A 26,806-nucleotide genomic window follows, 5' to 3' on the forward strand; every position below is an offset into this window, starting at 1 on the left:
GAACATTAGGTGGGGCTGGTAAGAAGAGGCAGGCACTGAGCTGTGATACAGGCAGTGGGTTTGTTGAGCATGAGTGAACTATCTTCCCTCTCAAGGCCTGCTGTCCACTTCTGAGACCAAGGTGTGAGTGGCACAAGACCTGATAGATGCCACCATTCAGTAAAGTTCTGAGACTCCATCCTAAAAGGTTGCCAAAATAGCTTAAAACAGAAGTCTGCAAATGTTGCTGTGACAGCCTTATTTTCTGTGGGTGCTTTCTGCGAAACAGAAAAGATTTTACTAAAGGTTACTCACCACCCTCCAGAAAGAAAGCAAAACAAAACAAACAAACCCAAAATAAACTATCTCAGCCTCAGGAAAATATTGACCATAAGTGATAAGACAAAGATCAAATCTGGTTAAAAAGTGGAAGTGAAAGTAGTCCTGTAATATGAGTAACACAGTAACAGAAATAGATAGGGAGTGCCAGATAACACTTAACTTAAAAAAACAAAAAAGGAAAATTTGGCTCTATCTTGGTTTAATAATGTTGCTTCTGAATTTGAACCTTCCAGTAGTATCTTATTAGTCTTCTTTTCCTCCTCATACTGTATGTTAGTTTTCTGTCTGGTGTCTACTTATCTGTTCCTCTTTTATTTCACATTACAAATGCCATCATCACTCCTCATGCAGGACTTTAGATGTGGTTTGTCTTTGCCAGGATATTCCAAGCCCGCTGGCAGTTTTCTAACCCATCGCTATCCGGTCATTCACATCTTTTTCAGAAGGGGAGTTTGATTGTAGCATTTGGAGAAGATGGAGATTAACTGGCTCTCTTATTTACAGTTTTATTAGTACAGTCAGAAAATCACAAGCCCAGAGATGGGTGAATCAAATCTGTTTGGGGGGAGTTAAGATTTGCTTGCTTTTAGTATTCTGAAGGAGCTGTTCTCAGCTGTATTGCAGGAAACCCTTTTCCTGTTTGTGTCTGAACTTCTGCTCATGAGCAGAGTTCTGGTCACTGTGTTAGGTCAGACAGGGGAACATATCTTGTCCTGCAATCAGAACTTTTCCTTTATGCAATTCTCCTTATCGCATTCCTTGTTCTCTTTGTGAAGCCAAACAAAGTGTCCTGTTCTTGGTTTGGGTAAGAAATAGTAACACAAGGAAAATCAGCTAATTTCACGTTTGTGTTACTGCGTGCTCTGGAACCAGCAGGAACTGCTGAAAGTCCTCGTCTCCAGAGGGAGGAAAGCCTGAAGTGAGTCCTGGCATCAACGTAGCTGTAATACCCATTCTCTGCAAAAGACAGAGATGTTCCTTTTAGCTGATTTTCTTTAGCTTGCCCTTTCACCAATTCACCTCCAGGTCCTACCACCCAAAGCCAAAGCCAGCAAATACTGAAGACAGCTGTCCTGTGCTTTGGCTGTGTACAGCCCTCCTTATTCCAGGTCTGCAGGGGATTGCTAGAGGGCTAGCTCCCTCTAGCCATGTTCAAGGTGTCTGTAGTATTTGTGAGTAAAGTGGGAGCAAGAAAGGCTTGTACTGTAGCAGGTCTTGTGAGCAGGGAGAGAGAATAAAAAAGCCTGTGCTGCCTTGCATCCATAAACTGCAGCCCAGGTCCAGAGGGTGCACAGGAAAGAGAACAAGGGGAAAAGTAAAAGCTGGCAGTTGATGGTGCAAGAGGAGGATCTCTGTGGTTGCAGAAAGTGATGGGAGAAGCCATCAGGGAGCCTGTGAGAGGGGCAAGCCATGTGTCCCACCTAAAGGTGGGGATGGGGAAAGGATGAACAGAAGGGAAAGACATTGTCCCATTCTGGCAGGCTTGAGATAGGTCTGCTGCTGCAGCCAAACTCCCTAAGAGGGTCTCCGTATATTGTATGTATATGAGTTTCTCTTTCCAAGCTTACCTGCAGGTCCAGCAGCATTTCCAATTGCTTTATAGAGGTTTGCTTTATATTGACAGCAGGTACAAAGAAAGCAGAAGCATCCAGTGACAGGCTGGAAAGGAGGATGACACTGACTCTGCATTCAGGCTCACGAGCTGCAAGTTAGTCACCTTTGTAATGCTGAAATCTGAAGCAGAAGAATAATGAGAGGATACCAGAACAGAAACACAGCAGGGAAGACAAACAAAGTGTGTGCATTTATTCCTTCCCACTTTTCTGAATATGGATGAAGACAGACCCTGCCTCTTGTACTGGAGACCAATTGCTCTGAAGTCCTGGCTGTAGAAAGCACTATGGCCCTTCTCATGTAGAACAGAAGATACTCAGGACCTTTGGAAAGTTTGATTTTCTTTGAGTAAAATGGCCTTTTAAATAAAGGGATTGGGCTATTGTCATCAATAACTGCTAAAGGCGCCTGTTGGTTTGGTACATAAATGGGATCCAAGGTGAACTGGCTAAAGAAAGTGTCAAAAGATGTGAGCTTTAGTTGGTTGGTTTGGTTCTGGTTAACATTCCAAGCAATACACTTCTTTGAAGTGTGTCCCTCTTTCTGGTCCCTTGGCAGTTCTGTCCCCATGCCAAGGTGACAGTCAATACCATGAGAAACATATGAGATAGCAGAAGCAAACACGGACCCTCTCATTCATCTCAGGGACAGAGAGTAGTGGTTGGATTAGCCATGCTTTCAGTGCCTTCCTTGACAGACACAGCTGCTGCAGGACCCCCCCTGGTGCATCAGGAACAATGTTGAAACTCTCCCCCATGCCTGTGGTCTCTGGGTGCTGTTGAACCCTACCTGTCACTCCAATGTTGACCACAGCCTTGGCAATGCTGTTTTCAATCACGCAGGTGTAGGTGGCATTAGCAGTGATGTTGTGCAGGAGGGAAACCACCTTCACAGTGATCTTTTCGGGGTTCAGCTCATAGCTGGTGTTGGCAGCGTGGGGCAGGTGCTCCCCAGTGTCACTGCAGGCCGTCCAGCGCACGGCAGGGCGGGGGAACCAGCGCGGGGCTTCGCACTGCAGCGTGTCCCCACGGCTGCTGCTCTCCACCTGCACCACGGGGATGCTGAAGGCTTTGGGAGGGAAAACAGGGAGAGTCAATACAAGGCAAGGGATAGGAACTGGGCACGAAATACCCAACTGCAGCTACCAGTCCCAGGTGTTTATAGGCTGCTTGCTGCTTAGCAGCACAGCACTGTCTGTAGCCAAAAACGGGCTTAGACAGAGCTCGGTACAGGTTGGGCCATGGGAGGATGACTACAGGGGATCAAAGCAGTCCAGCTTGACAGGATCTGCTAAGATTGTGACATAGCTTTAGTGTCTTTTAGTTATTCTTAACAATGGGGGAAAGATGATTCACCCTCTCCACTTACTGAGAAGGGGGCCTCACCAACACCTGTGGCTTCACAGAGTTGCAGAATTGTTAAGGTTGGAAGAGACCTTTAAGATCAAGCCCAGCTGTTAACCCAGCATTAAGTCCACCACTATACCATAACCATAAATGCACGTATTTTAAATCTCTAGGGATAGTAGACAACTATCACAACTTCCCTGGGCAGCCTGTTCCAGGGCTTGTTAACCCATTCCATGAGCAAATTTTTCTTAATATTACATCTAAACTTCCCCTGGTGCAACTTGAGGCCATTTTCTCTCCTGAGCAATCCCCTGCAGACCTGGAATAAGAAGGGCTTACACAGTCAAAGCACAGGACAGCTGCCTTCAGTATTTGCTGGCTTTGGGTGGTAGGACCTGGAGGTGAACTAGTGAAAGGATGAGCTAAAGAAAATCAGCAAAAAGGAACATGTCTGTCTTTCCACACAAAACAGGTATTACAGCTATATTGGAAATAAAACCAATTACAACATTTCACATGTTTTTTCTAAAACCTTTTCTGTGTGGATTACTCAAGCAGCACAAAAGCAGGCAGATCCATAAGGTTTCAAGGAGGGATAGGGGACAAACTCCCTGTGGAACATTTGCAACCCTCAGGCTTGAGCCAAAACCCTTTCACTTGGAGAGGGCTTTTCCTCACCCAATTTGAGCTGTATGGCAGCAATTCTGGCCACAGAGATGAGAGGGAAGGTGCAAAGACTGCAGACTGGAGGAGACCCTCAAGGGGCTCATCAATCAGTCTCAACACGAGGTGACCACTTGGGAGGTGACTTGTTATTACAGCTAGATTCATCTCACTGGAAGAGGCTGAAGACCTGGTGGTTTCCAGATCTGGAGGACCGACTCTTGTAAATATGTAATGTTTCAGATAACTATGGATATCAGAAGTTTGTTACTTCGGCAGTAATTTTTAAAAACTGAATGCTTTAGAAAAACTGAGAAAAATATATTAAATACACTGCAATTTTTACTATGCTGCACTTCTGGCTGGAGATACATGCTAATTCTAGAGAGAAAAAGCTACCACGTTATCAATATTATAAACCTTTTCTGGAACAAGGATGTCAAAAGATGGGGTAAGGCCGTAAATATCCCTGTAAAAGCCAGAAAAATACCCTACTCAGGGATGTAGCACCAACATGAGCACAGGTAGGTTCAACTAAGACACACTAGCACGTTTTGCAGCAGGATAGCCCTCACCTCCTGTCCTGTACCGCAGCACCGCTGCCCCACTCCCTCTGGCTGTGGTGACAGAGCACTGGTAGGTGCCAGCATCAGAGAGCTGCACGTCCCTCAGCTCCAGGGAAGCATTCCCAGCGATCACCTGGTCCACAAACACGGCCGTGCGGCCCTGAAATGAGGGATCTTGCTCTTGCAGGTGGTCCTTCCCACCCTTAAACTCGTGAACCAGCCCAGCTACCCCCTCCTTGGCCCACTGGATTGTGATGCTGTCCATCTGGATGTCAGGCTCGAAAGTGCAGCCCAGGACGCTGCGCTGGCCAATGTTCCCTGGAGACGTCAGTGCCGTCACACTGATGGAGTGTCTTCCTGCAAGGAGAGAGCAAGGAAGCAGGAGAAAGGTGAGGCAGCAAGCCTGGAGAAAAGCCAGAGTGCCCTGTGGCTGTCATGGACCAAGCCTGAGGCTGAACAGGCACTGGCACATGGCAAGGCCACTAGTGACAGCTAGCAGTGCTGCTAGCAGAGGTCAGCGCTAGTGGATTGTATGCCAAGATAAAGCACAGGAGTATTTCTTTAGCAAAAGAGTGCTTCGAAGAGTAGCTCTTCTTACTTATTTGGGAAGAATTCACCTGGTATTTTCTTGTTTATTTACATGTATCAGAAATTTTTCTCTTTGCCATTGCCAGAAAAGGTTGATTTTTATGTCTTTTCTTAGTCAGGACCTCCCTTTATGCAATATAAATGTGATTGGAAGGCATAATGCTGGCAGAGAAATAGCAGCTCTTTCCCCTTCACTGAAATCCAAATATTTTTCTTTCATTTAAGAAAGGTCAGCATCTCAAATCCTAAGCTGTGAGCCTGAGAATTCCCAGAGCCAGGTCCTCTTTCCTATGCAGTCCTTCCCTACTCATCCTCATTCAGCACATTCCAAGGAAGCTGCATTTTGGCCAACACCAAAGCAACACATTTTTGTTGTCTGTGAGGTACCTTGGAAAGGTGCCTCATCCTGGCAGCTGGTCTCCAATTTCACAATAAATACCATCCCATCATCTCATCCCATCTGGGAGAAGGAGCAGAGCAGGTGCAGGACTCTATGTGTAGGTTTGGGGCTCCAAGCCCCAGGAAATTTCAGCTGACACACCACTACACCTCCAGCAGCACAGGCTGCACCACACCCACCTGGCCTTTGTTAGAGGGCAGCAGGTGGCACTTCCACACATGATCACACCTCAGCCCGTGCACGGGATGGACACACCGAGGTAGCGGCAGGGCAGAAGTTCATCACCCACCGGTAACTGCGAGAAATCTGAGCAGTCACATACCTGAGACACCAAAACCAATGATCAGGGCGATCACTGCAGCCAGAATGACAATGACTGTAGTCATGCTATTGGGAAAAGGAAAGGACAACATCAGTACAGAGCCACCTCCTTCACAGCCCATGCCTGTACCATCCATCTGCAGAGCGATCTGCAGGAAGGAGGTGGAGGCAGGTGAGCCACAGACCCAGAATGAGGCAGATGGGTGAAGCACATGACCACAACAATGATGAACATTCAGGTGAGCAGCACTTGTCATCAACAGTGGGGGACCATGTGGCAGGAGACCCAGGCTTTGCCTTTGAGAGCAAGCAGCTGGCCCTAGTGCAAGATTCTTCTCTCCACATTCCCTGAGGCATAAGCAAGTCAGGCAGTCCCTGCTGGCACTTGTGAGTGACCAGGGAGTGAGCAAAGCCCCTGACCCCAGGAAACACCAGGTACAAGGCAGGGAATGTGCAGAAGGGATCTGGAAACAGGGCCATTTTTTTGAGCTGGTTGGATTTGGGATGTTCCATGTAGAGATAAGTAATGGGCTGTTGAATGAGAGGCTGAGGAGGAGAGGACCACTTGCCAAGCCACATAGGTGGAGCAGTAATGCCAGAGGAGAAGGCAGCATGTCATGTGGGTCAGCACAGCTCCAGCCTTGCCAAGCACAGCCTCTCCAGCACAGCCCAGCTTGGACAGACCCAGAAGCATGGTTGGGTATGGACTCCCACCACAGCCAGTGGAACTGTCATGTGGTCACAGGCACACTTTCCTGTGGAATGAGGGGTTCTGGCAACAAACTCGGCTCCCAACCAGAGAAAGCCCTGAAGCAGCTCCCCACAAAACCCACAGGTTCATCCTGGGGCTCATGCCCAGCAGTCTCAGAGAGATTCCTCACAGAGAAGCCCAGAGAGCTGCAGGCTGTGAGAGTTCGTGGCTCTTCTGCCCACACAAAATCAGCTGCTCTGCTTCAGCAGCACTTAGTGGTTTGCAGCACACTTTGCCCACACACTGGGCAGCCTCCCACAGGAGAGTCCCTCAGTGTCCCTACAACCATGGACTCCTCCCACCACTGATGTCTGCCTGCAACTGCGACTTGCTCAATTTCCACAGATGCCACGATCACAGGGCTGATATGGAACTCTAGAGAATCGTTCCATGGGAACAAGCCTCTCCCACAGGGAACAGCAGGGAAGGAAGAAAAGGAAGGTGGGCTGAAAGAGAGAATAGAGAAAAAGGGAGATGTTGCAGACTTGTTTGCCCTCCCAGTCTCCCTTGCATTCTCATCCTTAAAGCCATTGGGAAGCTGTCTGAGGAAGCCTGTTTGCACATCCTCAGAAGGGATCAGAACTCTGTATTTCACCAAAATACAAGGTACCTCCAGATAAGGGTTCACACAAATCCATATACCCATTCACATCCATACCAAGCTCTGCCTGGATGCCCTCAGAGCTGGGAGATGTCACATTTGGCTTCTTCCTCATTGTCACCAGCTTTCAGTCATGGCTGGGATGGACAGCAGTTTTCCACCTAATCCCTCATGGTGGATCACTGCTGATCCTGCTGGCAGAAAAGCCATGGATATCACCCAGCCATGGGCACCAGGCAGCTGAGGACCGCGCCACTGCCTCCCCTGGGAGTCTGTGGGATGGGGACTTTGATGGCTCCTGTGGATCCTGCAGTGTGACAGCTTCCAGCAAAGCCTTGCCCTGTCCCATGGGGCTCAATCCCAAGTCACTCAAGGTCCCAGCCAGGCTCACCGTGGGACAGCCTGTGCTTTCCTGTTTTGGGGAAGATGCCAAGTGTCTCATGTAGGTTGAATAATATCCATCTCCCTGAGGAGATCTACCAATTTCCACTCTGGGAGTTGATCCCAGAGCAAGATAGCTGCTATAAACTCAGCCAAGGTTGCCACGATAAGCCTCAGCTCTCAAGCCTGGGGAGCACAAAGCTAGCAGCAGCCACACAACAGTTGTGACTCACCTTTATCCCCATATCTTACAGTCCTTCTTCCCAAGGACAGGCAGGGGAGAAATTGCTCAGAGTCAAGGGACGCTGCTAGAGAGTTACAGTAAATGCTGGGAGGTATGGCAGGGAGACAAGCAGCCAGGATGTCCTCCTGTGCAGTCCCTGAACGCTTCAAGTGCCACCACACTTACCTCTAGTCCTTGAAAGTACCCTCTGGCCTGAATACCACCTCTGCCCTCACACTCTTCTGTCCAAAACCATCCTCAGCTTACTCACAGACAAACACACACCAGCACAAACAGGCCACAGCAATACTTTTGTCCTGTGCTGGTGCCACCTTTCCCCATGGCTGCAAAGCATTGCTAGCTTTGCACCCAGAGAGCAGCCACCCACCCCTGCTCCAGAGCAGCAGCAGGGCTGATTGAAAAAGCTGCTCATTTGTCACAGGGGGAATGGCAATTTTGGGTATGTAGATGCCACTGCCCACTTCAACATCTCTTGTGAGTGACAAGGAGAAATTAGTTCCACTGGAGTTTCCTCCACAGAAACTGCAAGATCCAGGAATCACAAGATCCTTACAAACATTTGCTGTGTGCCCACTGTGTGTAATGAGTAGATCTGGAGTGCAGAGTGAATGAGAGGAATCTGGCATCCTAGCCACATGCTGGTGGTAGCTGTGTCTTGCAGCAGTCCAGGTCAAGCACTCCAAACAAAAAGCTATTTTCTGTGCATCAGCACCTCTGGTACCTCCAGTGTTTTAAAGGCATAGAAACAAACAGATGTAGCTGGGGCTGCACCAGTTGGAGCCCTGAAACCACTCTCAGTTCCCAGCACCGATTTGGCAGCCTGTGGGATGCTGCTCTGTGCCACCCTACCCTGCTCTCCATTGTCTTGTTCCTCATCAGCCAAACTTAGAATCAAACTGGAATCAAATTTGCCATTAAATTCTGTTGCAGCAGCGCTCTTGTTAGAGGGTAGAAATAAGCTGAGACACAGACTTCTTGCTTATCACAGCATGAAAAGGGTCCTGGTTTATTCCTCTTTACAGCTCAGCCATCCTGACTCCAACTATTCATTAACTCTGGCTGCAGCAAGCTCCTACTGTAGATTTCCCTGGCAGCCTCTGACTGCTGGTTATTTCCTGCTAAACTATGACTGCATGTATTGGTTTGCAGACTTGGAATACATGCTTTTACCTGGCTAGACTGTGACTGCAGGTTCTAACAACAGGCTCTAACTGCAGACCCAAAATGACCTCACAGGAGTAATTGTCTCTCCCCAGGATCCTCCTCCTTCATGATGATCTTCGCCAGTTAACCCACTCCTTTTTATCACACTTATCTTTATTGGATATATCTGTGACTCATCAAGGGCGAGGCTGTATTGGGTAATTAACACAGCTGTTACTTATCTGGGGTGAGGTCACCGGTATTCCCTTCTCCCACAAAATTCATCCATTCATTCCCTGCCTGAATGCTGCTAGCCACAACCCGGGGACAGGGAGAGACTGGCAGCCTGGCTGTGATAGGCAGCTGTCCTAATCGTCCAGATCTCGAGCTCCACTTGGACTAAGCTTTCCCTTAGGAATGGCCTTAGACGGACAAAAGAACTGGAAGATTAAGATACTGAAGGCCCCTCGCCTTCCTCCTTATATCAAAGTTTACTGTGGAAAAGAAATGGCAGTGGTAACCCAAAACAACGGGGTTTCTATTCCAATATGCAGCTGATGATTGCAGAACCCAACTTTCTTCAGCACTTCAGGGGGGTTTGTTGTGGTGTTTTTGTTGGGGATGTTTTGGTTTTTTTCCTTCGTTGGTTTTGGTTTTTTTTTCTGAAATCATCAGAAATCTCTCACTGCTTCTCAGAAACTTCCTGGAAAATTCACCCCTCTCTCTGGTCTGTTTCTGCATTTCAGGATTAGCCTGAAGAGCAGATGTCCTTGAAGGAAGCTTGCTTCTCCCAGTAACCTGCTGCTGCCTGGCAGGGCAGGCAGAGGCACTGGCAGAGCAGGAGGAAGGTTTTCAGAGCAGCAAGGGATAGATGTGCATTTTTTCACACCATCAGTTATTTAATTTCCCTGACAAAGGCTGTCTGGGCTACCTCTCGAGAATAACAGAGCTGGTTATTGCGTGCATTCCAGACACATGAGGAATACAGTGCCCAGGAAATATTCACACACTGACATTGTCTCTACAGGCAACCTCACTTCTGTCAGTGAAAATGTGCACTTGATATTGCTATTTAGTTCTTCCTTGATGCTCCACGTGACAAAGCTAATGTGTGAGGTCTCTTCTGTTCACATGTGACCTGTCCTTCTCCCCATTGCTGTACCATCTGGTGGGACAGATACTGGTGACAGCTGAAATCTTTTCCACAAAATAAATTCCAGCAGGACTGTCTCAGACACCACTGGAACCTCTGTCTCCATCGAGCCTGGAAAGTCCACACCTGGGGTGGAAAGACATGGCTTGTTGCTGCCTCTATTCAAGCACTGAGGTTTGGATGAAAGCTCAGTCCACGTTCACTAGAGGATGAAAAATTCGCCCTTTTTTCCATCTGGTGGGGGTTATTTTCAACTAATCAGGAGATAAGAATGCGAGGTAGGTATTTTTATGACTTCTTTTTCCAATTGTAGTTCACCAGCACTTGGCCAATAGCTCCAAAGAAAATGGGGTAATTGAAATGAGAGGCACAAAACACTTTGAAAATATCTTCCCAGCTCTTACTCCTGCAAGGAAACTTCTGGAGGACAGTTTCTTTCTCCCCACAGCAAGCTGATGTGATGGAAACACAAGCAGCTGTCTGAGAACCAGCAGAAGAGGGGTGCTTTCCTCAAGCCATTGAACCCCCAAAATACAATAGCAGGAATACACCCTTCCTCAAGCATTGCTACCCCAGTCTACCACAGCATTCAACCCTGGGATAGCAAATTCTAGCATATGCAGATTTCTAGGACATCCATCTCCATCTTGACTACAGCTGATGACCTGCACACAGGTGTCTGACACATACATGGCCTTAAATATTGTATAAAACAAGCTGTACTGTTATTTAAGTAGCTTGAGTGAGTGCAGTACATTCAAGCTGCAAAGAACTGCTGTCTTGAGAGCTCCTGGCAGCAGGGTAATACATTCCAAGAGTCTGAAAAATGCAATTCCCTCCCTCCCCTCTGCCAAGGCAAGTGCAGATAGTACCATACCTCCAGAAAATGACCTGGCCTTGGGATGCCATGGTCACAGCATCCACGGAGACAAGTCCAACACCAGGTGCCTGAAGGTCCCACACTGTTCAGCACAGCCCCTGTCCATTGCATGATATATCCTCCCAAACTGTCCTGCTTAAATAACTGAATGCAGCTAAGGAGTGGTGAGCCCAAGCACTGAACTCTCAGGAATGAGGAAACACTGAGCATCTCAACTCCCCCCTGCCCAGGGCAGTCATAAGCAGGGAGGCCTGGTTAGACACTGGGGAACAGGAGAGACCTCCTACACACCCATTTAAGAAACATGTCTTATTTAAGACAAAAATTAGCACAGCTTGTGGTTTGGTAGCCAGCTAATCCTGGGGTTAGAGTGCACAAGTGCAGAGAGATCTGCAGCTTACCCATCACTGAGGGGCTGTGTCATAACCAGGACTAGCTCAGGTCTTCCTACAAAAATCTCCAAAGACTTTCTTGGCACTGGGCAGAGAGGTCCCACCTGCGGGTCCCGCTCCTGGCCCCATTTGCACTGTAGGTTTCCCCTGCCTCTCTGTGCTGTGCAACAAGGTTCCGATGAGCTCAGCAATGCTCTCAGAGCCACACAGGTTTGGCAGCAGCCCCTTTTCTGACTGCTGCTTAATCCCACTGAACTCCTTCAGGCCAAACCACCTCTGCTCCCCCAGGCCAGCTCCTGCTGCTCTCAAGTCTGCCAGTGTGGTGCACTTTGGAGCATGTAAAGGAAAGAAACTGGCACCTGCAAGACCCTGAAGGTCTTTCCCTCTGGGCTTGGCCTCGGATGAGGCTGGAAGCAGATGCATATCCTGACATCTACATCTGGACTGTGTTCCAGGGAGGATGGGAAAAAGGGGATTTTTGACAGTCTATAGCTATCTCCAACAAGTTTGGATGGTTAGTAGGAGTGAACAGCTTTCCCACACAGAGCTGAGGATGCCCAGAGGAACTGGGAACGATCTAGCACCTAAAAAAGCCATCTTTCTCTGCAATAACCAGAGGTTAAAATCAAGAGCAATCAACACTGGTCAGTGACGATTATCTGGAAAAAAAATCATCATTATTTGTCAGCATTCTGCTGATTATTAAGCCTCTCATAATTTAGCAGTACAGTACAAGAAGCTAAGAATAGCTCTAGGCCACAGTGGCCTGGTGGGAAATGCACATCAAGAAATATCCTGTTGCCCTTGGTAACACTTGATTAATGGCTGTGGTGACACCTGATTTACAGGTACGTGTGTAGTGGGCAGACAAGGCGTCCCCTTTCTGCTCCAGTTAACTCCAGGTCAGCCACAGCACACCACATTGCACAGTCAACAATCAGGTTACTTCCATGCTGGAAAAACACGTTTGCTTCTCAGGCACAGGCAGCCCCAGTAGGACCAGGGCAACACCACGTTCATTTCTGAGCAGCTCATGCTGGACCCTGCTCCTGTCTCTATGCTCATACTGCAAAAAAACCCCAAGATGTGTTCAGGATACTTCCCAAAGAAACCAAGGGTCTGTGACTGCCCAATCTGCCCAGCTCTTACCAATCTTGAATTTATTAGCAAAGTCAACCAAATCTGACAGCAGGATCTGGTCCCACATGGTCTGTGAGAGCTGGTGAACACCTGGGACACATCAGCTGCCTTCACTGAGGAGAAGACAACAGCAGGCACAAGCTGCTACCAGCTTTGCTGGGCCCAGTAGCTGGTACCCTACAGAAGAGTTCCCCTGCTTATGGGAAGTTCAGGCCTCATTTCAGTGTCACTGGAATGCTGTGGGAACTCTCATGAAGGAGAAGATGGGCTTGTGGCAAGCTGCCCAGCAGCCAAGTTTGACAGAGCATTCCACAGAAGTGTAGGCAGCCAGCAAGCTGAAAGAGATGAAAGCTTTTCTTGGGGTTTGACCCAAAATGTAGGATATCTTTCCACCCTTATGATCCCACATCTGTAACGATGTCAAGAGGAGCTTGAGAAGCACCACAAATGAGAACACTAGTGATCTGGAAGGAGGAGAACTTGACACTGCCTTACTGGCAATATCTGTCCTCAGCCTCACCTGTCTGTGAAGGAAAGCTGGAAGCAGCAGCACTCAGAACAAGCCCTCACCTCTCAAAAGAGGGAGGGGCTGAGCCACCCTGGGCTGCAAACACACAAAGTTTGTTCTCCACAAACTGCATGTGGATCTGTCCTGACATGGCATTCCCATCAGTGCACCCCTGTGAACAACCTTCTGCTACGGCAAAAAGAAGAAGCCCATATGCACCAGAATCTGCTCTGCTCCTGAGATCTTCTGGGACCAAATAGTCACTCATGAAACAGGCACAAGTGCAATTGTGTCACCAGCATGCTTTGCCTCTCAAAGCAGAGATACCTTAGCCTGAGCCTGACTCTGGAAGCACCCTACTTGGAGTCTTTCAGACTCCAGGCAACCTTCCAGGTTTTCCACAGTCTCTTGTTCTTCGTGGTTTCTCTCCCAGCTACACTGCTTTCCCTATCGAGGGAGTAAATCCTCTTCTCTTGACTTCCAAAGCCCCTCCCCATGTTCTTTTTTTTTCCAAAACAAAAACAAAAACAATATCTACCAGTGCAGTTCTGTTAGCACAGCATTAATGTCTGTCTTGAAAATACCTTTATTATTTCAAGGACCAGCTGGACAGAAATAACATAATCTAGCCCAGCAGACTAACTACAGTTCCTAATGCACCCCCTGACCCAGCTGTTTACCAACAGAGCACTGGAAGCCTATCTTGGGAATGGTTGTTGGGGTCCAGCGTCAGACTCCAGCAGATCAGAAGGATGTATTCATTTGCAAAGCACTCTGAATTATGAAAGACTGAAGGCAAAGGCTGCTGGCAAATAATGGGAGGACACTCTGATTTAGCCCCCTCCTCGCAAAGTGACTAAGGTCATTAAATGACTTTTATCAAGATGGCTCTTCAAGATATCCTCATGCACAACAAACACCAAGGACACAGTGGTAGCTGGCCAGTATTTCCTAATCCCTGGGACCAACTGCGCCTTCAAGTCTAACAAAAAGAAAAAAAATCAATACCAGGGCCTGACCCAAGCTGCCCAAAAACTGCTGTGCCCATGTCAAATGGAGAGCTGCAGTTCCTTGAAGGGTTTAAATTTCAATGGTGTAATTCTGACAAACAGATTCTTGGAAAACGTCAGCGACAGGGTGTGTAAGGGATACCTAACACAAAGAGTCCTCTGTCTGAGAGGACTAAGATGTTTTTAGTCAGAAATTTATGCCTAGAAGGTAGTGCTGTCCTTATGTGTTCCCTCTGCAAGACAGCATGGAGGCTCTGAGAAAAAACAACACAGCTAGTGCGGTGGGGAGCATGAATTAGAAAGACACAAAAAATTAGACATCACATTCTGCACTGAGCGTTGACTCTGTACATAGCAAGGATGAGAACGAGTTACTATTTGTTCCATTAAAGGTTAACTCAAACTAAACTTTCACTTTGAAACTTCAGACTTAGCAGCTTGGAGATTTAAACTGCCTAGCCTTCCCTGATTGTTTGACAGGGAAGCTTTCTGAATGATTAATGGAAAACTATAACCAGCATTTGCATAAGGATATCTATCTCCTTTGGTGGGAAGAAGATCCAAAATTGGCTTTGTAAGAGAAACAAATGAGAGACTTCTAAGGCTGAGCAAGCAAACAGACAGTGCAGGCTTCTGCCATTTACAAGCCAGCTGTCACAATGCAGAAAGAAAGATCCAGTCCTTGCTGTTGACAGTGGAGCAGCATTCCTCTCCCTCAGTGACCAACAGTGGGACCTTTGTGCCCAGCTCCTCAGGCAGAATTAGGAGCCCCTAGCCACACACACCCACTGGCAAGGTTACCCTCAGGGCAGTGGTGTTCCCAGCATCAATGACATAAGTGTGTTTTGTAAATGAAGGTATTCAGGGTGTCTGCTTCACCCAGGCAAGCAGCAGGGTGGCAACTGCCCTTCCAGGGAAGTGCCTCTTCTTCCTCATCACAGATGCCATTTCCCCAACTATGGGTTGGGAAGTGCCTTGCCAAGGTTGCACAAGACAGATCCAGGGGTTTTGCTGTGTTCCATCTCCTGTGCTTCAGTTCAGGACGGACAATTGCAAACTTGTGTCTATGACTCCTACTGATGCTCAAACTGCCCCCAGATCTGCCCTTGGTGAGCTGGGCACTCCCTTTGCTCCCACATCACCCCCAGCAGCACTGTGTCCCACATCATCTCCGTGGAGAACATACAGACCAGGTGAATGATTCCTCTGATTCCACTCTGATTCCTGTTCCTATCAGTGCCATGAGGTTTTCTGGGCCTTCCTCCAAATATGTTACCAACTTGCCTTGCCCCTACTTTGCAGTCAGGGTATAATGAGACTACAGTTTACCTGGAGGAAGTGTAGGAGTTGCAAACAAAGAACAGCTCCCAGAAGCATGACTGTGCTATGTGCACACATCCAAGGCTGGAATCCAGATGCATATGCAATGGGGAGGCAGAAGCCATATTCAGGTTGTCAAGCCTTTCCAAGGCATGACCACAAACCCTTTGGAATGTGCCCCAATGAGCAGCTTTAACCTCATCAAGAAGGACAGCAGAGGCTGTTGACCCTGCAGAATAGGACACAGCTTGACCCTCCTGTGAGGTAACTGCTCAGACTCAGTTTCACCTTGGAGCATGTCCCCACAGGCTACAAATCCTCAGAAGCAAAGGCTGCAGTACAATTCCCAGAATTTGCTCCTGTTTGAGCACAAAGTAACTTTGCATACACACCCATGGGTGGAACATAAGGCACATCTTTATTACCCTCACCCTCCCCCCATCCTCAACTCACACCCATCACGCTGTTCGCTGGCAGCAAGGCTATGCAGGGATCGATCATACGGATCCTCATGGATCATTTGTGCTCCTGGAGCAGCCAGCAGCAGTGCCCTGGACTCACAGGAGCTCACCTGGCTGCTCAGAGTGCCACTGTCCTGAGCAAACTCCTCTGTGAGGTGTCACTGGGTGGCCCACACAAACACTCTGAGCTCTCCTTCACTTGTCCACAGCACGACCAGTGGTGGCAGCCAGGGTGACCTTTGTGTCCATGGCCACAGCCTTGGTACCCACCTGCAAGAGAAGAGACACCAGTAGCTCAACCCAAAGTGGAACAGAAAATTTCAGTGTGTTATAGGCTCTGGCCCCAGGACTTCTCTAAAATGTACTGATGAGAACACAGCATATTCAAAGCCAAAATTGCCAAGGCCCCATAAAGAAAGAACAACTCATCTCAATAGCTGGGGAAAGCTGAAGATTTCTGTCCCCTTGCCTGTTGAATAAAGTGATACATGGGCATCCAGAACCCCATGCCAGCTGCCTGTGGCTATGGCCAAGGATACAGATTAAGCATAGAAAAAACAAGAGGTCAGTTCTGTCCTAAAAACACATAAAACCTGTGATGACACATGCAGATGAAGGACAGGGAAGATGGTTGGGATTAAACAAGTAAGGTAGTTGAACTCTTGTCCTAACCATGGAGTGAGGCTTCTGCAGAGTTGGTCACGGTGTAACACAGCCCACAAGCTCCCAACATGCCAGCACTGGAACAGGAACACTGGAGGTGCAATGCTGCTCAGCCTCACTCAGAAGGGCTGAAAGGCTGAGGTGCCCTGCCCCACCCCGTGCACAGCTGGCTCAGGTCTCTGTCTGGGATGTGCCACAAAGACCCTTCATGTGTCCTGCTGCATTTCTCCCTGCTGCAGTCACCCCACCAGAACATGTGTATGCACAATTTACCACATTTCTGATGGATGTCCAAGGTGAGAGCATCTCCTCTCACCTCTATCCACTAGGGAGGAGCTAATGCAACAAACCCTCCTGATCCCAGCAGCGAGGGGAGAGCTGAGCACCCACCTGGCATGGTCCCACCACAGGCACAGCGAGCGGCCTTCTGGCCCCCACTGGAGCAGAACGTGCAGCAGTGGAACACCCCCTGGTGCTCACGGAACTTGTGCCTCACCATCACAGTGAAGGGAGAGCCCTGCAGAGGACAAGCAAACAGAGAGGCTGCTGCAGTGCCAGCTGTCGGATGTGTCTGCATTCTCAGACACCATCTGGGTGACCCTGTCAGCCACAGATCACTAAGCCCAGCCTAAAACTGCTACGCGGTAGAAGTAATCCTTAGACAGGTTTAAAACAAATACTAAGAAAAGTAGGTAAGGAAGAAGCGGTGCAAGAGAAACAAGAAATGCTACCTGCACATGTTGCCCTTTCACACAGACGCAGACAGCATACAAGCCTGGCTCCTCAGGGATGTAGGAAATACAGTAGGTCCCATCACCATTATCACACACTGTTGGCTTGACTGCACTGTGAACAGTGGAGAGAAATCCAAGAGGTTAGTGACTGGCAGAAAATTGCTTTAAATGTAAACCACGGTTTGGCCTAGATTGGCCTAGAGTGGCTTTCACACACCTCTGCTACTGGAAGCTGCAATTACCATACAAAGGAAGTCTCACAAAGCCAGTTGCACTGCAAGTATTTGTAGCAACCTGCACACCAAAAAGGCAGAAGATGACACACAGCACACTTACAAGTCAGATTATCCCATCAGATAAGAGCCCACGGAAATGGGGTAAATTCACAGCTTCAGCATACAGTTACCTCCAGAAAAACCCATTAAGAAGAAAGGATATAACAGGCTTGGTTTGAATCACTTTAACCACTGTCCCAAGTGCACTGACCCCAACTTTTCCCTTCCATGCTGAGGAGTTCTAGGTCCCTGCTGGTAAACTCTCCCTTTTTGCAGTGAAGCTCACTGTGTTTCACACGGAACCCTGGTGAACAGAGTGCTAGAAAGAAAGCCTCAGCTGGTTACTCCAGGATAAATTGCCTGCTCCACAGAAAGATGGAAAGCTTTCCACAGACAATTATCAGGCAGCCTTGCATAGAGGAAGGTGTTCTTTCTAATCCCCACTAATTAGTCTCCTGGGCCCCATGACATGACAGTTTATAATCTGTATTCCCCACCCCCAACACTTCACATCAATACAGCTGCCTACATAATTTCCTGCCATGAACTGTGTGGCGATGCTTCATGCTCTTCTGCAGCTGATGTGCCTCAAAGCAAAGCCAGACAGCTTTCAGCAACCCGTCTAGCAACTGCATACAGGCAAGAGCAAGAAACAGAGTTACTGTGGACACAGCGACCTCTAGCCTACCAACAGAAATCCAGAAATCCTTCAGGCACACACCTTCCTACACCATAGGTGCACTCATGGAAGGAAGGCACACTGGAACAATATTCTCGGACAATGATGCTCTATTGATAAGCATCTGTGCAGCCAGCACTGCTTCTGTGTGCTTTGTCAATATAGCAAAGGGTTTTAGCATCCTGTCCCTTTTTTCCATCAGGTCATCCCATCATGAGTGTTCCTGGAACAAATTAATGCTGGCATTCAGTTCCACCTATTATAAAACAATAGATATTTTTCTTAAGAACTAACCCCCAACTGGGTCTGCTTTTGTGCATGGCTGCTCTTTCGTGACAAGTGTAGTCTGGAAACGGTTATAATTTTTTTCTGGTTGGTCATTTTCCTTGTGGAAACACAGAGGAGTCCAAGTGCAGCCTTTCCTGGTTTTGCTAGGAAACCTTCAAACATGTTAAAGTACTCAGTGCCTGCAACTACAGGAAAAGGGATGAAAGCACAACACAGATCCTCTCTCCAGAACGTGAAGAAGGCATTTCCATCAGCTGTCAGAGGCTTGTGGGGTTGGTGAACTCTCTGCCTGACTTGAGACTATCATACAGGGGTTGCAATGACTTATTAGGTGTTAGGAAAAGCAGGAGCCCCAGGTGTCTGGTGGGAGGAGTGAGAAGGAACAACAGCTCCCTCTGACCGTGCCTAGCAACACACACAAGGAGCTGAATCCTTTAAGAAGCCCAAATCACTCAAAGACTTAATACAAATCTCAGCAATCACTGTCCAGCCAAACACAAGCAGTAGGAAGCACTGCAGGAAAGAGAGTAGTGCCTTTTCCTCTACAGGTTCTGACCCATATGCTGGAGCACATCCTCCCACCCTCCTAAGCAAGCAGGGAGCCAGGACAGGGGAGGCAGAAAGGCTAAGCCAGTGACCAGGGATGTCCTGGGTGAAATACCCACCAGTCCCTCTTGTTCTTGTGGGTGATGGTGACCCGCACAGCCTCTCCTCCCCGCCCCATGCGCTCCCCTGTAGTGTCCTTGCACAGCAGGGTAAAGCCACTCAGCTGGTTCTGACGGGCACTGTGGAGATCTGGGGAAAAAAACAAAACACCACACCAGAAAGAAACAGAACTACAAAGGGTTCAAGTCAGGCCATGACTGCCACCTCCCACCTGTTTTGCAGAGTTGCAACCCCATCAGAGCAGAGCCAGGACTTTGCTTCTGGGGTGTACAGCTCCTTTCACTCACAGGGAAAAGTCAACATACGACTGGGTATCAGGAGAGAGCAGAAGCCATAGGTTCTGAGAGATGTCTGGCAGGTTAAGCCCAGAGATCTGTACAGATCATGGGGGTCTTTTTGCCTGTTACTCTAAGCCCAGCTGGAAGCTTCCCAGAAGGCCTCAAGATGCACCATGCATCAACCCAGACAGAGGAAGAAGGAACAGCACCCCACTGTGCCCCAGAGAACTCAACACCTACAGTTTGGCAAGGAAGGGACAGAACAAGCCCTGAGTCTGTCTCATTTGCTCTGCACAGACCATTACTGACCAGAGTTGGCTGTGCTTTGTGGGATGGTCTGAACACTATCTGTTTGGTAGCCCAGCTTCAAGTCCTTAGTGAGCAAATATCCATAAAACCATCAAGGTATTGCCAGGTATTCCTACAGCAATCTCAGCAGAATCTGTAATGGGAAAAACTTACTCAGCCTTAAAGGGGATCTGCCTGGGTTCATGCTGCAGAACAGCTTGGACCACCAGCTAATCATCATGTCCTGCTATTGCAGGTGCTGTTCCCATCCCGAATGAGCCCTCCTCGCGCCTCAGCCCCATGCCGAGGTTGGTGATGGTGAGGAGGGCAGTGCCATATGCTCTGCACATCTGGATGAGAAAAGCTGCCTGGCTCCCTGCCCAGCACAGTTCCCACAGGCAGGCAATGCAGCCTCTGCTGGGCCTCTACCTCTGCCCCTGGTCAACGCCTGGACAGCAGGGAGCCAACAGTGCCAGAAGCTGCACACCATGTGGGTACAGAGAGCAGAGAGGAGACTTCAGGGAGCAGTGCACTCCCATTCAGCTGCTGTACAGCACCCCATTACCTTCCCCATGCAGGGTACATCTGGCTGGATCAACCACTTTATTGAGAATGGCCCCAAAAACTTCATAGCCGCAACACTGCCCCGCCTTCTCGTGGGGGGAGAACTGGATCCTGTCATCCACGCTGGGCTGGGTGCTGTAAGCAGTGCTGTTGAGCTTTGTCAGACGGCTGGACACCACCTCTTTGGTGACGAGGATCTCCACATCGGAGCCGCTCGTCAGCAAGTGCTCTGTGAACTCCACGCCCGTCCTCATGTCCAGCAGCAGCTGTTGCAGCTGGGCCTTCTGCAAGTGCAGCAGGTTTTCCTTCTGCACCTTCAAGTCCTCCAGCTGCTTCAGCAGCCGGTCCCGGTGCTCTTCAATCGCTTTCACGTAGCCCCTGGCAAACAGGCAGATCTCTGCGGCCACAGCCTCAGCGCGACTGCGGACAGCCCTGCCCATCTCCTCCACCTGGCTCAGCACATCCTCCAGGGTGTCCATGTGCTGCTGGCTGCTCCTCAGCAGCTCCCTCAGGGCGTCCCCATGCCTGTGGATGACGTTGCCAGCGAAGTCACAGGGGTGCTGACGGTGTCTGCCCAGAAGGCACTCCCGGCACACGGGCTGGTCACACTGCTCACAGAACAGCTGGAGCTCCTCTGTGGGATGGGATGGGCACAGGAGAGGCCTCCCAGCCGGGCTGCAATCCTTGGTGCTCTCCAGCTCTGTCACAGCATGGGAGGCCGTTTTCTTCTGTCTCCTAGGCAGGAGCAAACATCAATCACTTTATGCATGTTGGATACAAAACACAAAAACTGAGAGCCTTTGTAAATGCCTATTTGCAACAGGCTGCAAGTCATAATGTGCATTGCTCCCTACTGTCTCCACTGAAATTCCCTGCAAGGACTTGTGTTCTCCTGAGAACTAGAGCGAGTTCCTCCTTCATGTGGAGCCCCTCCTCCTTAGGGGCTGCTCTCAAGTTCCCCGAGCCTCCCTGACTGCATGGTCAGCACTGATTTCAGACACAAGGCAAGTGAACTCTAATATCCCTTAGGAGAAAATCTAGTTCAGGCCACTGCCAGAGGACAGTCAAAGAGTAAAACATTTAATATTCCAAAAGTCAAACTCGGTTTCCTTCTGGTTGCCAGATTAGGTCCTGCTCAGAAGAAGCCAAGGATGGGACAAGAAGAACCTGTTATAACCCAGACATCTACAGTGTCACAGGGCAGCAATAAATTATTTCCATTCTCTGCTATTTTGGACACTGGAGGCAGTTATTGAGAAGGATGCAAAACCCCCCTCTCCTTACTTGTCTCCTGCACTTATGACTGGTGGCAGTTGCAATGGGAGCTCCAAGCCATAGGCCAAGAGGAACTCCAGAGACCAAGCTCTGCAGAGTTGCTCTGGTAACACAAAGCAACCTCACCACAGGCTCTTATGCTCCTCCTTTTGCTTCCCACCAACCTCCCTTGGATCCCCCACATTTTCAAAGCCTTCCAATGTTGCGTGACTTCAGCCTAAGATCTCTCATTTGTTCCAGGGAGCACAACCATGGCACTCAGAACCATAGAAACCTTCCCTACACACCAGGAAATCCTTTCCAAATGGTTTCCTTAGTCCTTGTTCTGCTCTGACTTCAACTAAATCAAGTGAGAGTCTGTAGATGCCAGTGGGGTGAAAAAATGATAGGAGTAAATATTACAGGAAGTGGTACACAGGGACAAATTTTCTGCTGCTTTCTCCCTTCTGCAGTTATTCCTGGCAGAGCAGCAGGCTGCTATTCAAGGTCTCTTATCACTCTCCAGCAGCTCCATGGGGTACGAGGCATTAGCTAATCGGAACGGTATGCTGAAAATTACACCCGAAGTGGAAAGGTAACTAAGAGCCTAAACCATTTTCCCCGCAGGCACCAGTATGTGCAGGCGGGCAGGGCAGGGAGGAATATGTCTCAGTTCCTTCTGGGGAAAGAATGTGCTAATCAAGCAGAAAGGAGCAGCAAACGTGGAGGGAACAGGGTGAGTTGCTTAACCCAGGCTGAGACTTCCCTGGCTTGTGCTGCCGGGTGTTTTTCTGATCCTGCTTGTCACCTCCTTGCTTCAGAAGGCCATTCAGGCTTTCCATCACTTTTCTTTTATAGTGCTGACTGACCTCTGCCTGGCTTACAGGTCACTGCACCCCTCTCCTCTTCGACTCCCAACTGCTGCAGTTACATCTTCTTTCTACAATAATTCTATAACACGTGGCAGGCAAGCACGTGTGTTGATCATCAGCAGGTAGCAACCACACTAGGCAGGACTTCCACAAATCTCCTTTCACTTTGCCTAAAGGGTGCCTTTACACATACACACAGTGTATGATCCTGGAGGTGGAGAGAGGCAGAGCAGCAACTTCCCCATTTTCCTTTGGAAGATGTGTCTTTTCCAAAGTCGGACAGTACAGCACGTGAAGCTCCTGTCCTGCTAGCACCTGCCCATACCCATGCCTGTTGCTCAGTGGTACTAAACTGAGATGCCAACCAGCATGTGGACACCATTACAGGCAAAGGGTGGCTTGATTTTGAATTTAATGGCCAATAACACGGTTGATGGACCTATTCCCAAGAACTTCAAGAAGAGTTTGGACAACACTCATAGGCACATGGGGATTCCTGGGGCTGTCTTGGGCCAGGACTCCATGATCCTCGTGGGGCCCTTCCAACTCCAGATATTCTACGATTCTATGCTAGCAGCTTGCTTGTCCCCACCTGAGTACAGAGCATCCTCCAGGCAGGAGTGGGTGAGGGGTGGCGAAAAACCGGGAAGACGCGCCAGTTCTCGCTCTGGCTCGCCCTGCCCGCCGCCCCCCAGCCGCGGTGTCCCGGTGTCCCCGCCCGGGCCGCCCCTCACCTGTGCGCCCGGCAGCAGAAGCGGCAGAGGCGGACGCCGCAGGTCAGGCACCGCCCGGCCGCCGCCCCGTCGGCGCAGAGGTCGCACCCGGCCGCGGCCCCGGCTCGGCTCCGGGCCAGGCAGTCCGGGGGGAGCTGCCCCACGCCGCCGGCCGGCAGCGACAGCTCGGCGTCGCACACCGGGCACAGGACGGGGCGGGCGGCGCCCGGCGGGCCCTCCGGCGGCCCGAGGCGCCGCAGGCAGGGCTCGCACAGCGAGTGCAGGCAGGGCAGCAGCCGCGGCGACGCGCAGGGCTGGGCGCACTGCGGGCAGCGCGGTCCCGACATGCCGGCAACCCCTCACGGGAGCTCCGCCGAGCATTCCCGTCGGGAACGCCTCGCGCCGCCCCACAGCGCGGGGTCCTTCCCCGCGCCGGCGCCGCCCGCGCCGTGAGGAGCGCGGGGGCCGCGCTGTGAGGGGCGGGGGCTGCCGGGGGACCCTGCTGCTTGCTGCTGCTGCTGTCCTGCCCGCCGCTCCTCCTTCGGGAAAGGCGGCCGGAGGGGGTCTGGAAGACGCCTTTGTCCTCGTGTCCCTCAGCGAGGCGCGGAGGGACGGGCCCGCTGCTCCCCTCCTCTGGCACGTGCGGGGTTAATTGTCTCCGCCGCTTGTGTGGGAAACGGCCCCTTCCCACCGCACCGCCGACAGATCGTGTTTCCACTCCTTCCAGTTCAAAACTGCCAGGTTTGCCGCCTGACTGGCCTCTTTGTCGGTCTGCTGGATGCCTTCGGGCCTTGGTAGTTTTTCCTTCGGATCACTGGAGAGAGAACTCGCCGCACTGCTGAGCGAGAGCGGTGAAACTTTAACTGGAACGGCGCAAGGCAGCCGGGCTTCCCTGCGACTGCCCGCCGGGAGGGGCTGCTGCCTGTCTTCATTCACTGCACCTGGCAGTTAGGAAGACTGCAAAAGGCAGGCTTGGAAAGCCCAGCGTCAGTGAAGCCCTGCATGATGCCCCTTGGACTTTGATGGCATCTACACGGTTGCCTTTATCAGTCTAATGTGTAAGCTCTTCAAAGACTGAAACTAATTTTCCTTGTTTTGAAAATGCTCTTTTCTATAAAGTGTCCGCCAGTGAATGTACCACATTCAGCCCTTAATAATTGACCTTTTTACCAGCCTCTCCGTAAGTTTTCCCAGGACATTCACTACCTTCTTACCTGTCCCATCCTGCTGGCCTTTTTGAATACCAATGTAATGTGAAGAGCATTTGAGGCTTCTGGAGTTTCAGTTCCTCAAGTCAAAAATCAACAACCGGGAAGATCTCCAGTCAGCTTTTTGTTTTTAGAACCAGAGAGTCCATTTACAGAGCAGTAGATAAGTACTTAATACCTGCATATAACACAGGTAAACATTTCCTCTGTAACAGATGTTTATGCCACTCTGATGCCCAATGGCTTAACACAGAAATCATCTTCTTCTGACACACTCAGACAGTTCTGTGTCTTTTATCTTGTAATACAAGATCAAAGTTTTAGGTCATGATGAAATGTTTACAACCTCAAAGCCAATCACAAGAAGAAAGATGTTCCAACAGCCTTCTCCAGATTACCTATTAGCAAGTGCAGTAGTTATGGAGGTTAGAGAGGATAAAAGCTGCAGTAATTGTGAGACAAGATGACTTGATAACAATGTTCAATATTGTCACAAAGAAAGACTGATTCTTTTAATCATGCTGGAGGAAAGAATAGTAAATGGGCCTGTAAACGTGGGTGTGGGAAGAAAACAGAGGAAGAGTCATAATGTCACCTTTGTGCAGAAAAGGTGAGCTACCTAGAGAACAGCAGGGTCTTCCATCGCTGCAGAGATGGTGGAATAAGCCATGACTTGCAGTGGCAGAGGAAATCTGAGGATCCAGCCCAGCTGATCTGATCACCTGCCCTGCCACTGATCAGGTTGGGGCACAGATCGCTGCTGAGTAATGTATTTATGAGTTGCCAGCACAAAGCGGGAGCACTCTTGGGGTGATTAGAGGAAGTTGTGGTTAAATGGGCTGGAGGAAGTCATCAAGGGAGCCCTGTGAGAATTGGGGAAAGAAAGGAAAAGCAAAAATGCAGGGGAAAAAAACCCCAAAAAACTAACCCAGTGACCTGCAAAACTGGAGCTGCATTAGTACAAACTCATGATTGACTTTGGTTACTTTCCCTGTAATATTGTTTTCTTGGGTACTGTCAGTCAGCCCTGTGTCACTACATCCTAAATTGTGGACATGTAAACTGGAGCTCTGTGAATATCTTCAATTAAGCACATTGGTCTGCAAAGCACTGCAAGAAGTGAGAGAGACCCTCTCCTGTGTTGGATTATTCAGTTTGCTTCATAACTGATCGAAATTTACAGATGAGAAAACCAGTGTGTTTATATACACTGGAGGGCAATAAAGGAGCATAGTGAACATAGAACATAAATGAAGCAATGAAAATGTCATTAAAATTAAGCCAATGTTTTCCTTTCGCATCAACTTAGCAAGAGTTGATGGATGGCTAATTATTCTCATTTGTTTCAAGATTCACTTGAAACGATGTCCTCTTTAAACTTGTTTTCCTACCCCTATTGTTATTGATGTCTATCAGAGCCTCCCAGAGTAGCTGCTCTGGGTGATCTGTTCTTTACTCACCTTAGTTTCACTGCCAGCTCCTTCCTCTTTTTCCTGTTTATCTGCTTCTTATTTCCTATCATTAAGCACTAGATCATTACACTGAGATATGGAAGATTTGTTTCCTTTCCCCTTCTCGTTAAGGACTTCTGACAAATACTTCTATTGTATCTCCTAATTAGCCTCTGCTAGGGAAAGCTTTATGCTGCTTTCCCGTTTATATTTTTCTGAAAGAATATTGGTAAAACTTTTTATAGCACGTTCAAAAAAATCTTTAAAGCGTAATTTCCTTCCTAGACTCTGCAGGCAGTGTGGGTATAGCCCATTCATTACATTTTGAACTGGAGGCCTCATGCTTTCCTGTCCCTATTTACTCTGATAATTTCAGGGAGTTGTTTCTGGATATCCTGCCATGAGAAACAAACTGAAAAAAGTGGTGAAATGGAAATCATTAGTGAACAGGACTGCAGAAAAGTCCATGATGACTTGTTGACAGAAACCCGAGAACCTGTCTAAGTGCCAGAGCTTAACTTGATGGCAGCCAGAGGAGTGTGGAAAATGAGTTATTTGGGGAATTTACAAAGAAAAGACAAGTAGAACGTACTCTTTCCTGTTGACCAGCAAGTCCAGTTTTGCTCTGAATTTGTCAGCCCTGGGAGCTACTGTGTTTCAGAGACTTCTCTGAACGTGGCACAGCTGCCAGGCTTGGTCTGGGTGTATTTTTTTCCACAGTTTCCAGCTACCCAGCTGACAGCTCTTCCCCTTTGTATTAACCTTCTCCAGAAAATCCAACAAAGGATTTACAAACATCTCCCAATTTAGACAGAATCTCTCCCTCATTCAGCTAAAGATGCTTTTGAAATGATGAGGCATTTGACTGGTGAGAGGAGCATTTCTGTAAGGCACAGAGGCTGGTGTCATCCCCAGCCATCACGTGCTTCATTGAGCCTGATGACCACGGACTTACCACACTCTGAATAAAGAATTTCTTCTCAACATCTAACCTAAATCTCTCCTTTTTTTAGTTTAAAACCATGGATTTTTTAAAAAGGAGGCACCATTTAACTTTTACTTGTGCT

At 49.0% G+C, this 26,806-nt stretch overlaps 2 protein-coding genes across 3 annotated transcripts; both read right to left on the bottom strand.

The window, feature by feature from the left end:
• Window positions 1–83: 83 nt before the first annotated feature.
• Window positions 84–9,073, bottom strand: LOC136284868 (V-set domain-containing T-cell activation inhibitor 1-like). Of its 2 annotated transcripts, XM_066175326.1 has the most exons (6): window positions 8,970–9,073; window positions 5,824–5,888; window positions 4,523–4,870; window positions 2,725–3,003; window positions 1,890–2,055; window positions 84–1,278 (listed from the first exon to the last, which is right to left on the bottom strand). In XM_066175326.1, the coding sequence occupies exons 2-5, from the start codon at window positions 5,885–5,887 to the stop codon at window positions 1,934–1,936; spliced, it is 813 nt and encodes a 270-aa protein (XP_066031423.1). In that variant the 5' UTR covers window position 5,888; window positions 8,970–9,073; the 3' UTR covers window positions 84–1,278; window positions 1,890–1,933. The 2 variants fall into 2 exon arrangements, with proteins under 2 accessions (XP_066031423.1, XP_066031422.1); XM_066175325.1 differs by lacking the exon at window positions 8,970–9,073 and having other exon boundaries at window positions 5,824–6,079.
• A 6,701-nt stretch (window positions 9,074–15,774) lies between these two features.
• Window positions 15,775–23,427, bottom strand: TRIM45 (tripartite motif containing 45). Its single transcript, XM_066177366.1, has 6 exons — window positions 23,102–23,427; window positions 20,243–20,976; window positions 19,111–19,240; window positions 17,201–17,315; window positions 16,860–16,986; window positions 15,775–16,076 (listed from the first exon to the last, which is right to left on the bottom strand). The coding sequence occupies exons 1-6, from the start codon at window positions 23,425–23,427 to the stop codon at window positions 15,925–15,927; spliced, it is 1,584 nt and encodes a 527-aa protein (XP_066033463.1). The 3' UTR covers window positions 15,775–15,924.
• Window positions 23,428–26,806: the final 3,379 nt, after the last annotated feature.

The sequence above is a fragment of the Chamaea fasciata genome, unplaced genomic scaffold, assembly GCF_029207755.1.
Source record: "Chamaea fasciata isolate MVZ Bird 193981 ecotype frontalis unplaced genomic scaffold, bChaFas1.0.hap1 SCAF_2, whole genome shotgun sequence".
Classification (NCBI taxonomy): domain Eukaryota; kingdom Metazoa; phylum Chordata; class Aves; order Passeriformes; family Sylviidae; genus Chamaea; species Chamaea fasciata.

Excerpts from the sequence above, each read along its gene's own strand:
- LOC136284868 (XM_066175325.1), bottom strand. The coding sequence starts at position 6,079 with ATGACAAGTGCTGCTCACCTGAATGTTCATCATTGTTGTGGTCATGTG. Across the intron at positions 3,004-4,522 it reads GCTGCGGTACAGGACAGGAG|CCTTCAGCATCCCCGTGGTG; the intron begins GTGAGGGCTATC and ends TCCCTCCCAAAG. Across the intron at positions 2,056-2,724 it reads GGTCAACATTGGAGTGACAG|ATTTCAGCATTACAAAGGTG; the intron begins GTAGGGTTCAAC and ends CTTCTGCTTCAG.
- TRIM45 (XM_066177366.1), bottom strand. The coding sequence starts at position 23,427 with ATGTCGGGACCGCGCTGCCCGCAGTGCGCCCAGCCCTGCGCGTCGCCG. Across the intron at positions 20,977-23,101 it reads TTCTGCTGCCGGGCGCACAG|GAGACAGAAGAAAACGGCCT; the intron begins GTGAGGGGCGGC and ends GCTCCTGCCTAG. Across the intron at positions 16,987-17,200 it reads TGAAAGGGCAACATGTGCAG|GGCTCTCCCTTCACTGTGAT; the intron begins GTAGCATTTCTT and ends TGTCCTCTGCAG.